This window comes from Thunnus thynnus, chromosome 13 (genome assembly GCF_963924715.1).
Source record: "Thunnus thynnus chromosome 13, fThuThy2.1, whole genome shotgun sequence".
In the NCBI taxonomy this organism is placed as follows: domain Eukaryota; kingdom Metazoa; phylum Chordata; class Actinopteri; order Scombriformes; family Scombridae; genus Thunnus; species Thunnus thynnus.
Window position 1 is genome coordinate 12,653,796 of NC_089529.1, and position 16,144 is coordinate 12,669,939.

General features: G+C 38.2%; 1 protein-coding gene across 2 annotated transcripts in view; it reads right to left on the minus strand.

The window, feature by feature from the left end:
- Positions 1-392: 392 nt before the first annotated feature.
- The window catches only part of ppp3ca (protein phosphatase 3, catalytic subunit, alpha isozyme), a 33,150-nt gene continuing 17,398 nt past the window's right edge, over positions 393-16,144 (minus strand). Inside the window, exons 7-14 of one of the 2 annotated variants that reach the window (XM_067608039.1) lie at positions 10,265-10,342; positions 10,035-10,129; positions 7,630-7,755; positions 7,444-7,521; positions 6,858-6,942; positions 6,570-6,667; positions 5,875-5,925; positions 393-3,376 (exon numbers count right to left, since the gene is read on the minus strand). In XM_067608039.1, coding sequence (XP_067464140.1) covers positions 3,198-3,376; positions 5,875-5,925; positions 6,570-6,667; positions 6,858-6,942; positions 7,444-7,521; positions 7,630-7,755; positions 10,035-10,129; positions 10,265-10,342 — 790 coding nt within the window. In that variant the 3' untranslated portion in view covers positions 393-3,197. The remainder of the gene's footprint in view (positions 3,377-5,874; positions 5,926-6,569; positions 6,668-6,857; positions 6,943-7,443; positions 7,522-7,629; positions 7,756-10,034; positions 10,130-10,264; positions 10,343-16,144) is intronic. The other variant, XM_067608040.1, reaches the window with a different exon arrangement.

Genomic DNA, 16,144 nt, shown 5'->3' on the forward strand with positions numbered 1-16,144 from the left:
TGGGTGATGTTTTTCTTACACCTACCAAACAAGTGGCACATTGCTGCGTTTATTTTAAAATGTTGGCAAATTTTAAATAGTCTTGTGAAAACAAAAACAAACCGACAAAACTACATATTTAGCTCATTTGGATTATGTTTGACCATTTCATAAAATGGCTAATTTTCCACATCACTGTAACAATAGGTAATTGATCTGAATATACATTTTGATAGGGCATTAAGGCAGCTTTACTTAGATGTAGGATGCTGTAGTTTAGTGTGTAGCCAATGCAAAAATCAATGTTGACGACATTGTACACAAATAAAAACTATTTATGTATTTCAGGAGTTATATCTAGATGTCTGTCAGGGTGAAAATTCTCTCTGTGATTAAGAAACTACGCAACAACATTTTGTTCATGCATATTTTATTCAAGAGTAAAAAAATGTGATTTGTCCCATAGGGCATGCTTACAATGTGTGTATCATTTAGGAAGTCAAATGCCAAAACATATTTCCAGAGATAATAAAAAATGTTGCAAGATAAAACCCATTATAGTTGTTTGTTGAAATATGCATGTAGACCATACAAGAACCAGAAACAGAGGAAGGAAAATAACCATAAGCTAAATTGTAACAATAATAATATCAGCAGTAAATATAACCAGGGTACAATGTTTCCTGTTAAACGTAAGTGTGACACATGATTTTCTTTGTGTCCAATTCATTTACATCTGAAAACCATGCTATCATGCTTTGGCAGCCTGAAAGTTGCTTTTCACTGAGATTATATTCATTCACACTATTGAACATTTTCTGTACATCAGTACAACAGAAAAATAAACACAAGGCTTCACACCTTAGAAGGGCATCTCTGCATACAAGAACTCAATATAAAATTAAAAGCAGTGGTAATAAATAACAGAATGAAAAAAAATGGACAAAACCAATCAAAGGAAGCCTATATATAAAATTTATAAAACAAGACAAATGAAACTACAAATATAATTCAAAAATAAAATAATTCAAGTTTACTATTTGAAACACAACTACAGTATCACAATTATAATCTCACATAACAATTAGGAACTTAATTGCATGCATTGATGCGTTCCGTACCATAGATGCTGTGTTAAAAATCACTGTTTTTGTCCATCCTTAATTCACATACCTTTATCATTAAATAGAAAGATGGAATATAAAGTAGAAAAAATATTAATGTAGAAAGGAAATTCTAGAAATTTATGTGATAGTATGCGTTGCTTGAGTTTGTGGTTTCAGTGGGATTTTCCAAATTATATATTTTCACAGAACCAGTTTTAATATTTTGTCTCATTTCTCTTCTTCTATCAGTCAGAAAGACCCCTTCAGTGCAACAATGCATTTAGGATACAGAGGACTTTTCCTCAAAGTATTTGACACAATATTTGGACATGAAAATTTATGTTTTATTTGGATCACTGTATGTTTGCTTCACTTTCACTTGTCAGTGCAGTTTTTCTCCACCTGTTTCTCCACTGAATTCTACTGTAGAATTGGATTAGAAAAACTGACTGAAAAACAGGGAAGCAGGATGATTAACACACTTAGATGCAATAGATAGATTCATAAACCAAAAGTCTGGTCCATAATGTGCTCAGTTTTCATTAAGGAATTGCTTCTGACAAGTTTAAATTAAGATAATCCACATTTTTGTTCATTCTTCAAATCCCCTACATAAATGTCAGGATGGATCTAAGCCTATTTATTTCAAATGTATGTGGTAAAATAGGGATAAATCCTAATTTTCTGCATTCACAAATTTGTAGAATTTCCGTCTCACTCTGATATAGTACTTTTTGTAGACCTTAGGCATGAAATCTCATTGAATTTGCAGCACAGCAATATGTGCAAAAACTCAAAGGGTGCTAATGTATACTTGAGTGACTGTCTTTAGCTTTAGCAACAAAGCCGGTGAGAAATAATCAAGTAGTGCGTGACAGCAGGGCATGTTCAAAAGTTCAAAGTCACTCTTTTCCTCTGTGGGTCCAGAAACGGGTGTTAGTGCCGCTTTGTTGCCAAGTCAATAGCAATGCAGAAGTGATGAGGAAACCACGATCCAAGCCTTTCAGCGGAGGATGCTCAAGTGTATACTTTTCCAGAGAGTGAATCGCATGATATCTGAACATGTGCGAGGTATAGCTTGATCAAATGCCGTGCTGCTCTGATGTGAGCTGCTTTAACAATTAATGAAGAGGAAGAAAATAACTTTGAGGATGGTCTGGATAAAAATATAACCCTTTGAAATTCACTTAACATGGACATTGATAAGAAGTTGCATGTTCATATGGGATAGTGAATTCCTTTTAAGGACATTTTCAGATATTAATGATGGTGTTTTATCTGTGATGCTGAGGTACCTACAGTGAGCTCTTTTCATCCCCTCCCTTTCTTCCCTCAACCCCTCCAAGTTACTTCTTGCTAGGAGATGACTGGTAATGAGGGAGGTGAGGAAAGGAGCAGTAGTGGAGAGTGCTGAGAGTAAAGTGGAGTTTGATGGTGGTTAGGACAGAGCACTCTTTCCCTTGCAGGATGATGGCATCTTACTACAAGGTAAATCAATAAATTAAAGTCCACTGGTAAGATTGCACTGCAAGATTTACAAGGTACACATTTTACTTTTTGCTTCCTTTCTTTTTACTTTCACACAGTGTTGTGACTTGTTAATACTTGCAAAACATGTTGGTAAACAAGATTATTTTCCTCATGAAGTGACTTTGTGAGTGATTCATAATAAACACTTTATAAAACAGTAAAATGATTTGTGTGGCATGGATACTGCAATTATGTCTTCTGTCAGGCCCTGCAATGAAGGAGCAGACATTTGTCAGCACTCAGAACAACACAACCCCCAACAATGCAGTCTGTAATTGAACTGAGAAAGGGAACAACAGGCAGACACAACTTTCAACCACACTCTTTCAGTCAAGCTGCAGCCCGCTGGCCTCTCCTTATCCCTGCCCCCTGCTGTGAACCCCAGCTCCCCCCTCCCCCAACTGTGCGGTGACATACTGTCATGAAATAAATGACCTTTTCGCCCGTTTTAGATTTGCTGCAGATTTCATGTTCTGTCTGTGGGCCTGTTTTATTTCTATGTTCTGAGGCCTGAATTTCCGATTTGGCAATGTCTTGCTGCACGGCGCAACAGCAGCATGGTTCTGAGGCTCAGACAGCACATCACTGGATGTTGCTGTTGTCATCCGTGCCGTTTGCCTCTGACATATTCATCTTTCCCATGGAGTGACCCACGTGGTTCACCCCATCTTTGCGAGGTGGCATGCGCTCATTGATCCGGTCCAGGCCTTTAGCCTCCTCAAAGCTGGTGATTTTGTGCTGGGGGGAGAACCCACGGATAGCTGGAGAGAAAAGGAAGAGAACGCATATAAAAGGATCAGACTCACCTTGTAATAATACAATCTCAGTATATTTCTAAAATTATTTACCCCAATATTTAAACTGCTGTTGGGATTCCCCATGTATTACATCCAAAGAATACATAATAGGTCAATCTTAATTAGGAACAAAGGAGCTTATTTCAATAACGGATCAGTGCACTAAACATACTGTATGACTGTGATGCTTTAAGGCCTTTTCATACTTTATGCGTTCCGCGGACAGCTGTGGATTTGACCGCGGATGTGCACGCAGTTCCATTCATACTTTATTTAGAGGTCTGCGGACACAGTAGTGTCAACATGATTGCAGCGTGATAACTTTACAGAGTTGTAAAATCCAGTCTGAGTATTAAAAACCATCGTGCAGTGTTTTTCTGATCAGCCTTTAAACGCAATAATCTGTTACTCTATCTGGACTTGCTGGATTGTATTTAATTGTCTCACTGACACTTAAACAACATGCCCACTCCAACACAGCCCCTTGCATTGTTTTATACAGGACTGTTTTGAGTTTGAATGTAGCTGAGGAGTTCCTGTTTGTTGCTGAACGAGAAAAAGTTGAAAAAAGAATAGCAACAGCTTAATGAGAACATGAATACAGTACATATATACAGTAGACGCGACAGGCATTCCTGTTCTCTTCACTCATGCTATTCAGAGAATTGGGGTTACGCAAGTAACCTAAAGTTTGCTTTTGTAGCACATGCGTAATTGATGTGTTTGGGCTGCACACAGACGTAAGCAGAGTGGCTGCGCAGACCCTCGCAGACATAGGCAGAAGACGACATTTACGTCACGCAGATTAACGTGGACCCTTGCAGCCACACGGATGCAGAAAGTATGAATTGGCCATTAAAATATGACATTTTTTGGTTTGATTGTTACATACTAACTTACCAGTATATGCTATTCAGTTTTCTCTCTGCAGCTGACATGACATGACAATTACTGACATGGCAGAAAGTAAAAGCTACTGCAGTTTTACACTTGCACCTTACTTGTGCCATATGTGCCAGCTGAAACACTCACAAACACTACATAAAAGCAAAAAAAATTAGTTGTAACAGTTCTTGCCAGCAGGTGGCGCACATGTTAAAATGGAAGCACATTTGACTCTTTTAGCTTATAGGAGGAAATGAGGCGACATCGACATGCCATCTACCTGTTTGAACAGCAGCTTCTATTATTTTCCTTTCCTTTCCTATAAGCGGTGCAGGTTGTGTACGACTGGTCTGCCTCTTTCATTAAATAAAACTGCCATTATCACAACTTATATCTTGTTGGTTTAAACATTTGAAAGTGTCTCACTGCATCATGTCCCACCCCAGTGTCCCGTTTCAACAGAAAATACATCAAAATAAGGAAGAAAGATGTCCAGAAAGTCCTGTATCATTGTAAATTCTAAGTTATCCAAACACATAAGCAACAAAAGCAGCCAACTAAGACATTTGTTTCACCTCACTGTGAAAAAAACCCAAAATACATTTCTAATCATAATCAGTGTGAATGTTTACCATCCTGTCACTTATTTGAAATAAGACATACATGTAGATTCTTTTTAATATATTTGTGCTAGTAGTGTAAATTTCTGTCTCACAACTTCTTGGTTAGTGACCAGTGATTACCTCAGACATATCACGAGGAACTGAGGCTTCAAGATGCATATTTCATGTCGATGCTCTGGTCTGTTTCTTGTTATTGTGCATGCAATGCTTTTTGGAACCAGATGAGGCCATTTACAAGCCAAACCCAATACAATGTAGTATTTTAGTCATGCATCTCTTGCAGCACTTGACTTTGCAGTTGCAAATTTATCATGAACATCTCCTGATGCCTTAGAAAGAAAGATATTCCTTTTCCTCCTTTTACCCCAGTTTGGCCAATTCCCAGTGTGTGCTACAGTCATTGTTGATGCTAAGTCTCTCTATGTTGGAATGGGCAGTGAGTGTGGATGGGAGCTAGGAGTAGACTGATACACATGGAGGAACCTGCCATTTTATAAAAAACGCAAAAGATGCACATTGTCTCCTCAGATCTCAGGTGCCTCAGATCCCTCACCAGCTTCCCACCCAGCAAATACTACTAATAGTGTGTGATTGAGCATCTCTGAATCCTCCCAGCACCCAAAGATGTTTCTCCTCACCCATTAGACACCAGCTCCTTACAAAATGTGCATAATTCTCTCACTATTTTATTCAATAAATAAATATTTTCAACTCATGGTCATCAGTTCTAAATTTATTCCATCTCTCTAACATTAAAAATGCATTTTTTTAATCATTGGTACTGCAAAGTAAAGTGCCAGCCATACCAGCATCAGACCTCTCCGTGAAATGTTGCTTGATGGAGTTTTGATTGTGTGAGCTGTTGTGTGCGTGGACAATGTCAATGGCAGGAAACCATGACAATATGTCAGGACTGGGGTGGGGGTGGGTGGGGGTGAGGGGGCACAGGTTTACCTTCTCTGTCCTCATCATGAGTCTCGACGGCTTCAATGGCTTCAATGGTGGCTGAGGGGGGAGGAGGGGAGCAGGTTACTCCTGATAAAGCCATGCAAATGTAAAATGCAGCCCCGGTGAAAAGGCGGCTTGTGTTAGACCAGATGAGATATACATGTTCAGCGGCAATGGAGCCAAACTCGGAGGAGCGCCATGCGTTAATACTGAGAGAATTAAGTGTCAGTCAAGGGTTAGAAAATTCATATGAGAAATGACAAAGATAGATCCAAAGAGAGAGAGTGATAGAGATATGGAAAAAGTAACAGGTTGAGTTGAGATTGTAAAAGATTTTCGGTAAGTGGACAGTGTTTGCAGTGCTTGTACTAGCCTTGCACTAGATATTTTAAAATGGTTTCACAATTTAAATTGTCCCTGTAGCGATGATTGTGATGCAGGTGTTACACTGTGTTCTGTGGTTTCTGAAATGTGTTACTGTAGGCAGACAGCAGTAACATTAGGTTGCTCTTCCATAGCCTAAATGTAATAAGAGCACCGCTAAGAGGCTACAAAAAAAGCTTGCTGGCTGCTCTATATTAAAGACACAGGGAGAAAGATTGAAAGAGAAATAAGAGCAATGGAAGGACAAAAATTGGTGACGAAGAAAAAAAGATAGAGGAAAGGATAGAGAAGAGGCTTATGCCGAGCCTTGTACTCACCACTCTGCAGTGTCTGTCTGCCTCCAGAGAGAACCCCGCTCGGCAGCATGCCAGTGGGCGTCAGGCCCTTAAGCGTCAACACATTTTCACTCTCCTCTCTGCAGGAATCACAGACACGGGTAAACAGGTCAGAAAACTTCACTGCACCCTGATCAAACTGGAATAAAAACTTTACGCTAACACTCACAACAGTTTATACACATGCACACCTGACACAGTCTCACATTTTGACAATATAGACTCATATATACCTTCACAAACACCACACAAACATAAACTACAGTCTACCTGAGAACTGAGAACATTTTGGCCATTTTCCCAATAGCACGGATCTTGTTTTTGATCACCTCCTTGCGTGCTGCAGCTGCATTGGCTGCAAAGAAAAAAAAAGTCATAATGATACAATAGATACTGTATTATAAGCCTGTGTAATGCATTAGAAACTGTTTAGTACTGTAATTATATGCCAATTTGACTGTATACTGTAATGTCGATTCTGTCATTATAGTCCTATGTAATGAATAAGAAACTGTGTTTATTGGCCTCTCTGATGCAATAGACATTGTCTTAGTGGGCTAAGAGCTTTACCTAATTAACTTATCAAGATCAAGTGATAATTAATGGCATGTACTGTAAAAGCAATGAATTGAAGCCAGCATTTAACAGCGAAGCCTCTGTAAAAACAAATGAAAAGCCAAAGGAAGCTTAAAATCCTTAGCCAGATAGTTCAGATATGAAAATGAACAGCTCAAATGTGCTGATTTTATTCCATGAAAAAAACAATTTAGTTTATTCTGACTGAACTGAACCCACAATGAACTAATGCTAAACAGAAATGATAAATTATGAAATAGTTACTAAGAGGACTTCTTACCATCAAAGATCTCATCTTCATCATTCATGAGCTCATCATCAGAGCAGATGCTCAGCACATTCACCAGCATCTCCGTGACTGGGGAGGAAACAGAGTGTAGGAAAGAGTTGAACATAGAGATAACAGATAATTATATTAGGATTAAAAACAGTTGACAGATATAAAAAGACTTTATTCTAGAAAAACCTTTCTCTCCAACGAATGGCAGAGACCAGGTGAAGACATCCATGAAGTTGGGCAGCCAGTAGGGATGGGGTGAGCAGTTGAACTGTCGGATGTTCATGACATTATTTTCATATTTCAGTACAGCAGCTGTTGGGAAAGCAGAAAAGATACAGTAGCGTAAAATTGTCCACTCAAATCTTTAACTCTACTCTACTCTATAGATTTATATTACAGTTTTTTTTACACACAAAAAGTAGTAATTCATCAATACTTCAGTATAATAATATAATATATGTAGAGTATGTAGAACTCAGCAGGCAAAACAATAATGAGTCAATCTAGATTTCCTGAACCAGAGTCTCATAGCTGTATGTGATAAACACAAAGATTTGAGGTCTAGAGAGCCAAAATTAGTCTGTCTTGTTATTGCTTGGCTCATGAAGGCATCACAAAGTACACAATGTGGTTGAAAGGAATCTTCAGGATACAGAGAAAACTGACAAGTACATGTAATGATGTACTGTATTTAGGCAGTATGTACTCTCTGCAGAGAGGTAAGGTTGCAAAGCATCAGTCCTTTATTGGCATGTTTTTTGCAGAGGCAAATACATTCATATACACACCCAATCTTTGCTAAAGCATAATAACCAAAGAATTACTTGAGCACATGTGTGAAGCAGATAGATACACCTTCACTAGGACTTGAAGAATATTCACAATTCAGGCAAATATTCACTGTTTTTTCACTGCATTTTTTTCTCTTTTAAAACCAATTTGTAGTACTTATGTGGTGCCAGTCCGACTTTAAAGGACCAGTGTGTAAGATTTAGTGGCATCTAGCGGTGGGGTTGCAGACTGCAACCAACTGAATACCCCTTCCCTCTTCCTCCCTTTCCAAGCATGCAGGAGAACTTAAAGTGGCCACGAAACTCGTGAAAAATGTGAAAAGCCCTCTCTAGAGACAGTGTTTGGTTTGTCCGTTCTGGGCTACTGTAGAAACACGGCGGTGCAACATGGCGGGCTCTGTGAAAGAGGACCTGCTCCCTATGTAGATATAAATGGCTCATTCTAAGGTAATGAAAACACAACAATTCTTATTTTCAGGTGATTATGCACCAATTAAAACATACTTATAAATATTATATTCCATTTCTGCCATTAGATCCCCTAAATACTACACACTGGTCCTTTAAAGAGGTCTCTGTTGCAGCTGCTGTACACTGAACACTGAATGACCAAAGCAGTTTTAGTTAATAGCCTGCACCAGAATTATTATGCTACTAAAGCAATATCTAATACAATTCAATATACATCCTCTGATGTTTTTACGAACATTTACCAGAAAAAAAGAAAGGCTGTAATGTGGTTAAATCTATCCCTCTATCCCAATCTATACTTACATAATGAAAAACATTCAGAGCAATGGCAGACTGCACAGCACATAAACTGACTGTCATTTTGTTTTATGGTGTGCACTGTGCAGGATCTTTGCAGGGCATATTTTTATAGCCATACGCATAATTATATTTCAACTATGCTCTCTTCAAATATATTCGAGTTCAGTGATGATGCTCAGTTTAATATTTTTCCACACAGCTTCCTCTGTATATGCAGCCTGTGCGAGCAGAAAATGGGACAAATCAACCACTAGATGGCCTAGCTGAGGCCAGGGATTGCTGACACTGTTACATCAAGAGGGATAAAGCCACATGGAGATAGTCAGCGATGCCGACAGTCCCTCCCACGCTCCCCATCTCCCATAGCCCATGGCAACCAAGACACAGATCTGAGAACACAAACAAACAAGGGCTCCCTAATGCATTCTTATGCCTGTTCACAAGCTAAATGCAGCTACATTGCCACATACACTCCAGTTTATGCTGTTTAAACCATTTTAATAAGTAAGTCAGACCACCCCACGGTAGTCATTTTGTCAGATGTAAGAGCTGCCTTTTGTGGGTTCTAAAATGCAAATGAACCATTTGTTTTTTGTAAAATATAACCTACATGCAGTTAAAAGGCCAGAGGTACACCAAGTTGACAGTTCTAACATTAAATGTTATAGCAAATTAATCTCTAAAGGCCTGTCTGTTTTACATAGCAATAGAAATGATATGATATATGAGAATAATTGATTTTTGTGCATAGGATCTTGCACCAAATAAAGGTGAATGGCAAACAACAAAAACACAGATAAAAATACCTTCCATAATATATTTCTCACTCACAAGTAAAATGTTGATAATTTTAGCCCAATATATTCATTTCACATAGCTCAATATCATTCAGGCACATTTCAGTGAGAAAAAAAACATTGTTACTTTGCAAAAATATCATACAGACACGAGCAGTAACTGACAGAACTGCAAATGAAACTGTAAACTGAACCAAGGATGGGTATAAAATGAGCAAAGAGATTATCTGACCTTTGTTGTTGTAAACATCCAGGTAGTTTGGTGCTGAGAAGATGGTAATGAGGGATGGGAATCCAGTGGTCTGACTTTTGCGGTACATCCGGTAGCTTTAATGCCGTCAAGTGGCAGTAAAGACAGAAAGAAGGCAGTTCTGAAGGCTTGTTCTTACATATGTAGGTATGTATCTATTGTATTTTTGTTTGTGTGTCTTTTTATGTGAATGTGTGTTGAAGTGAACATACCCGGCATCTTGTGCTTCATGTGCTCGGATAATTGATAATAGGTTATTGCTCTGTAGGAACTCACATACAGCTGGATAACTGGAGAAGAGAAAATAAAAAATTGGGTTTAGAGATGTCACTGAAAAAATGTCATGCTTTTAATACAGTATACTGTAATGTAACAGAGCAGAGCAAGCAACAGTATGACAGAGAACAAATCAACTCAATTAAGCAAACAATCTTATCATAAATTGACTAAATTTGTTTTTTCCATCCACACAACAGAATGTCATCACTAATTTGATATAATTTCACTCACCAGCAAATGAAACAACAAAGATTTATCACTCATGAATACATGTATGAAAGCCTTGCTGAGGATGATGCAAGTGTGTGAAAAACCAATTCAACTGCTACCTGTTGCAGTACAAAACGAAATAGCCTAGTAAGCGGCAGTAAGAGCTTCCTGTCCCCCAGCTCTAACTTGACAGGAAATGTGCCTGAGAGGGAGCAAAGTCTGCGAGCTAGTCAATAACAAGCAAAGCTGCAACATACTGTACATACATCCAACGCACCCTTTGCAATAAGAAGGTCTATTTAAGCTGCAGATGCTCCACCAATTATTTTTATTTTTATTCTATTACTGCTGCAAACGTGCTGCATTTTATAAGCAAACTTGCCTAAAGAGTCAGCTTATGTTGCCTCAGGACAACCTTTTGGAAGAATAACTTTTTGCTGTTTGTGTCTTTGTTCCAACTGCTGCTGCTGAAATTTCCCAGCTCTGTTCATTGGTCGTTTGGTCAGCCACAGAGGTGCACATCAAGCCAGAAGTGGAGTATTTTTGTCTGTGGCGTTGAGTTTGGGACCACACTGAGAAGTATTCGTTTGTGCTTGTGCTAACATGCATGTTGTCAGTATTGATGTCTTGGTACTGTTTTGTTGTGTTTGTGTGCTTGGAAATGTTAGTACATGAGGCTGCTGATGTTCTTCTTGTAGGTGATGTCTTGCTGGCTGCTCTTACACTGCAGTCATTTACCTATGTGCAGTATTTGCATATAAATAGAGAATTAATTTTGTGTAGTGAACTAACATCTTTTTCTTTTGGATGTTGTGTGGTATAAACATATTGCATCCGTGCTTGTTATGCATGTAATGGTGAAAGATCAGTTCTACTAATGTGAGCATTGAGTGTTAGTGTCTAAATTGTTTTGCAACATATTTCGCCTTATGTTGCTGATGGGTGTTCCTATTGACTCACTACAAACTAGGTCTCTATAGGGCAGTATGGCTGTGCTGTAATTTTTTTCTCCTGTTTAATCTGTTTTATTTTATTCGTTCTACTTGATCTTACCTTTTAATATCCTATCAATGCAAGTTAAAATTTTAAATTGATCTCAGTTTCATCAAGTCTTTTATCATGATTAACTGTAGTTTTCCACATTCTCCTAGGGAACAAATAGGTCAATTGTGAATAAATTAATGAATTTTTTTGTGTGTTATTGTTGGCATCCATGACTTCTTGACACCTAAAAAGTCAAAACAACACTATACAGAAACCCCACACTGCATGCTTACAAGCTCAATTCTGACCCTTTAGCTTCAGCTCTTGTTACCATTCACTTCAAAAAGTAACCAATTAAAGTTTTTATTAGTTTGAACAAACCTTCACCTTGACAAACTAAAAACAACAGTTCGGCAGAATGAATATGTGACATTGCATCTGACAGTCTGTTACCGAGGCCACCGATGTTACTGACTTGTTTCAAACTCTGATTACTTGTGATACAACGTCTCTCTAGTGCTGCTTGTGACTGACTGTGGTTTCATGCTGACGTTATCCTTCATATTTTTCTGGCCAGATTGACATTGAGCTGTCCCATGGAGAAAGAAGATAAAAACCACATGACTCCCAATATGATTTGGACCGGATTTAGGACCAGAACTTTTTTTTTTCCAGTGGGAGAAATGAAAAGTTTAGACTGCACACTGCACAGAGAACATCAGACCTGTGTCACACAGGAAGGACGAATAATCAGAACTGGGACACTTCCAGCTGCAGTGTGAATATAGCCTACCATTTAGCAGCTCTCACCACAGTTCTTATGTAATACCTAGAAGATTGTGTTATGTCATTCAGAGACTGCATCACTCCTTCAAACTGTGTCTCCTGGGTTAGAAAAAAGAAGATAGATTATAGTTTGATTAGCTTCCCAACCAGTCATGAATCCTGACAAATCCTTTGTGGTTCCTTTATTTTTACCAACTGCTGCATTCATTAAATCCAGTCATAGGTACTGACCTAGTTACACAATATGTTTTCATAGTTGGTAGTAGTTCTTCAAGAAATGTTATTAAAAAGTTTACTTGTGATCTGATTTGTTGCATGTTAACCATCCTCATAAGTAATTTCTTCTCTAATGATTTCGATCATTGTTGACATAAAAATTGCTTATTTGCCAGAAGTCAAGTGAAAGCGTCATACCAGCGGCTGTGCATCCAATCAGTGTAGAGCTGAGTGTATAAAGCACTAATGAATTCAACACTCATTGTACAAGATGCTCTGGGTGAAAGCATGAGCCAAAACGCCAAATGTAAGATGTAAATTAGTCACTGACATCATTGACTTCACTTTGTTAACCCCAAATTTTGTTGCTGCAAGCAATTTATTATTGTGACAGTCTGCTTCTTTAGAAGTTGCTGTGTGACATGTTGATTTAGATATAAAAACTGACTTATAGTCTCACTCTGCTAATCAATGTTTGCAGAAATCCATATTCATTGTATTTTAAAATTCAGACTCCGCATTGTGAAATACCATTTTGATGATTGACCCCATTGACTGTATATAAATATGGACGTGACCAAAGATCCCTAAAAGTGAAGCCAAAACATCTTGATTGCTCCCTGGTGGCTGGCTGCAGTATGGGTCATAAGTCCCACTTCCGCCATGTTACCGGATGGGACATGAGCCAAACTAAAAAATCATGTCAAATAAATTTTTCCCTAAGATGGTTTCTGTCATTTTAGGTAGTTATTATCACACTGATGTTTGTTCTAGTGCTCATTTTTCTGATAATTTTGTTTTTAATGTGTTATTTGACAATATAAAAAGGGAGTACGACATCATGATTGACAGCTGTGACAGCCGCTCTCAAACCATCGTCAGGCGGCGGGACGGCTGAGGGGGTGTGTCCCGTGGGCTGTCATCCCACCCCCGACTCTACTGCGCAGACTATGGCTCCAAATGACGTCACACAAGCAAGATGGCAGCTCCTGTAAGCAATATTTTTTTTTCCAGGATGGTGAAGTCATGACCTGTTCTACTCTGCCTCTGATTGGCTTACCCTGATATTCTTACCCTAAACCTAACCAATCTCACTCCTCATGCCTAAACCTAACCAATCCAACCAACGAGCTAGCCAATCAGAGGCAGAGTAGGGTGATCATGACTTTTCCATCTTGGGAAAAAAAAATTGGCCTTCTGGAAAGTAGATAAATTGGCTTCACTTTTACATAGCAGTAGGAAATGGAGACGTGTCGTCCATATTTATGTGAAGTCAATGATTGACTGAGTGGAAACCAGAGACACATTGAGTAACTCCGGGGCACAGATTGCAAGACTGTGTAATCCTAGATTACCAATTATTACCAGGATCTGCTGTATTTGATAGAATCCTATTAAAATGTCACTTCCAGGGCTACAACTAACAAATGATTTTTGTTATCAACTAATCTGCCAATTACTTCTTTGAATTATCTATTATGCTTTAGGTTAATAAAAAAATGTCAGAAAATAGTGAAAATGTCATTCACAGTTTCACAGTCCAAGGCAATATCTTCAAATTGCTTGAATAAAATGCAAAGATATTCAATTTGCAGTGATAAACCAGAGAAAAGCAGTATATTTGATAAACTGACTGAAATGACTAATCACTTGTCAAAATTGTTGATTCATTTTCTCTCAGTTTATTGATTCATTCAACACCAGTCACTTCAATTCTTTCCAGACCAACAGTAAGAGACAGTACATCCTCCCCAGCAACAATAATCTTTTCCTGCACTTCCTTACAGTCACTGCCATCCACGGACCCATCAAACTTTCAGAAGTGCTTAAAATATTTAAATGCTCAAAGGTTTGTGCCGGAAGAAAAACAAGGAGACTGCTTTGCCCTGAGCACCTGGCGAAACTGTGCCATCCTCATATATCTAGGTCACATGGCTAGCATTCCCTTGGTGGCCAATATATAAATTGCAGGAATAGCTGTGTTACACACTCACAGGGATATGTTGTAACTCTCTTCACTATGGCTGACAGTGCACCATGGTAAAACTGCAAAATGCCGGACTTATATAACAGTTTCTATTAAAAACACAATGCATCTCTAACTCAGAAATTTTTTGCATCACACTTTTTTAAGATTACGTTTGTCATAGCCACAGAGCAGTATTTTTAGCTGACAAATGTCATGTAATAACATAAAAATAAACTTCCCAATGTACAGTATGCGCTCATTTATTTTTTGTTCACTCCAACGGTATTTATTGATTACTCAGAGAAAACACACACACACACGCACACACACATACACATTGCTTGTCTGTGGCTCACATTCCTCTCCCCTTTTGCCAAAACACACAATTATGTGTCAGCGAGCCTGTGAGTGAAGGACAGCGAGAAATCTGACAAGTGAGTATGAGCGGGGGAGATGGAAGTGCTGTGTTGTGAGTGTGAAACTGAGAGTTTTTTTCCCCCCTTTAAGAGAATCCATCTGTCGGGCTGGTGGTCATCATATTCATTCTTTACCCAATATAAAAATGTAGCAGCCAAGCAAAACTACATGTTTATAACCATATTCCTAATCACTAAGAATCACTTTTTTAACAGAAAAATGAGACTTAACATGTAACGTAGCCAATATTACAACAGACTTAACATAAACTATTAACAAGTGTACGTGTTACAGCATTACAATGTTACTACATCACATTATTGAAATGGATGAGCCTGCAGTTGTGCTGTGCCTCTATATAAGATGGTTAATGGGCAAAAACTATATCAAAAGGCCTCATTTTGGATTTTTTTTATGAGTATTAATTTCATTATTAAGGAAAAAAGGAGGCATGAAAATGTGATATTTTGACATAAATGAATCATTCTGTGTTTGCAAAACCTTAACAACAATTTAACTAATATTACAGTAAAACTAAATTCAGGCATGCATGACATTTGTAAATCTCTCTAAGCACTGTATTGTTGTTTCTACATCAATTTCAAACTCTGAGGAACAAGCAATTGGATGGCTATTTGTGAAAAATGTACATTATTGATTTTATGGGACTCATGTTTAGGAGTCAAACAGTAGTGCTCAGTATATCAGTGGGCATTTCTATGTAGAATTCACATATAACAACACTGGGTCATTGTCAGTATGCAGCTTAAAGTGAAAAAACTACAGTACAGTGTATTTGATTTTCTCAAAGTGCTACATCTACTTCTCTTTCAGATTTTCTTGCAGTTCCCAATAACCCCAGGAGAACCTGCTTCTCTGTGTACATACTGTTGGCAAGACTCATAATGATGGAGAGGTACGTTTGAGAGTGAAGATAGAAAAAAGCCATGGGGAGATAAATGACTATTATAGCAGCATCCTCCACACATCTACAGAATAATCCTCAGTAAGCTCCTCTCTCTGTGAATAGATGGCTTCTTATCAGGGATCATTTAACAGTACGTAGTGAGAGAGGAGGTTAAGACCCAATCACCTGCTGCTGTTTGCTGTATCAGATACTCTCCATGGCTGCTGTTAAACTCTTCAAACACACCATGAATCTCTTCATCATTCATTGTTCAAAGAATACTACCCTGTACTGTAAGTTTTACATTTCATTTCCAAAACCACT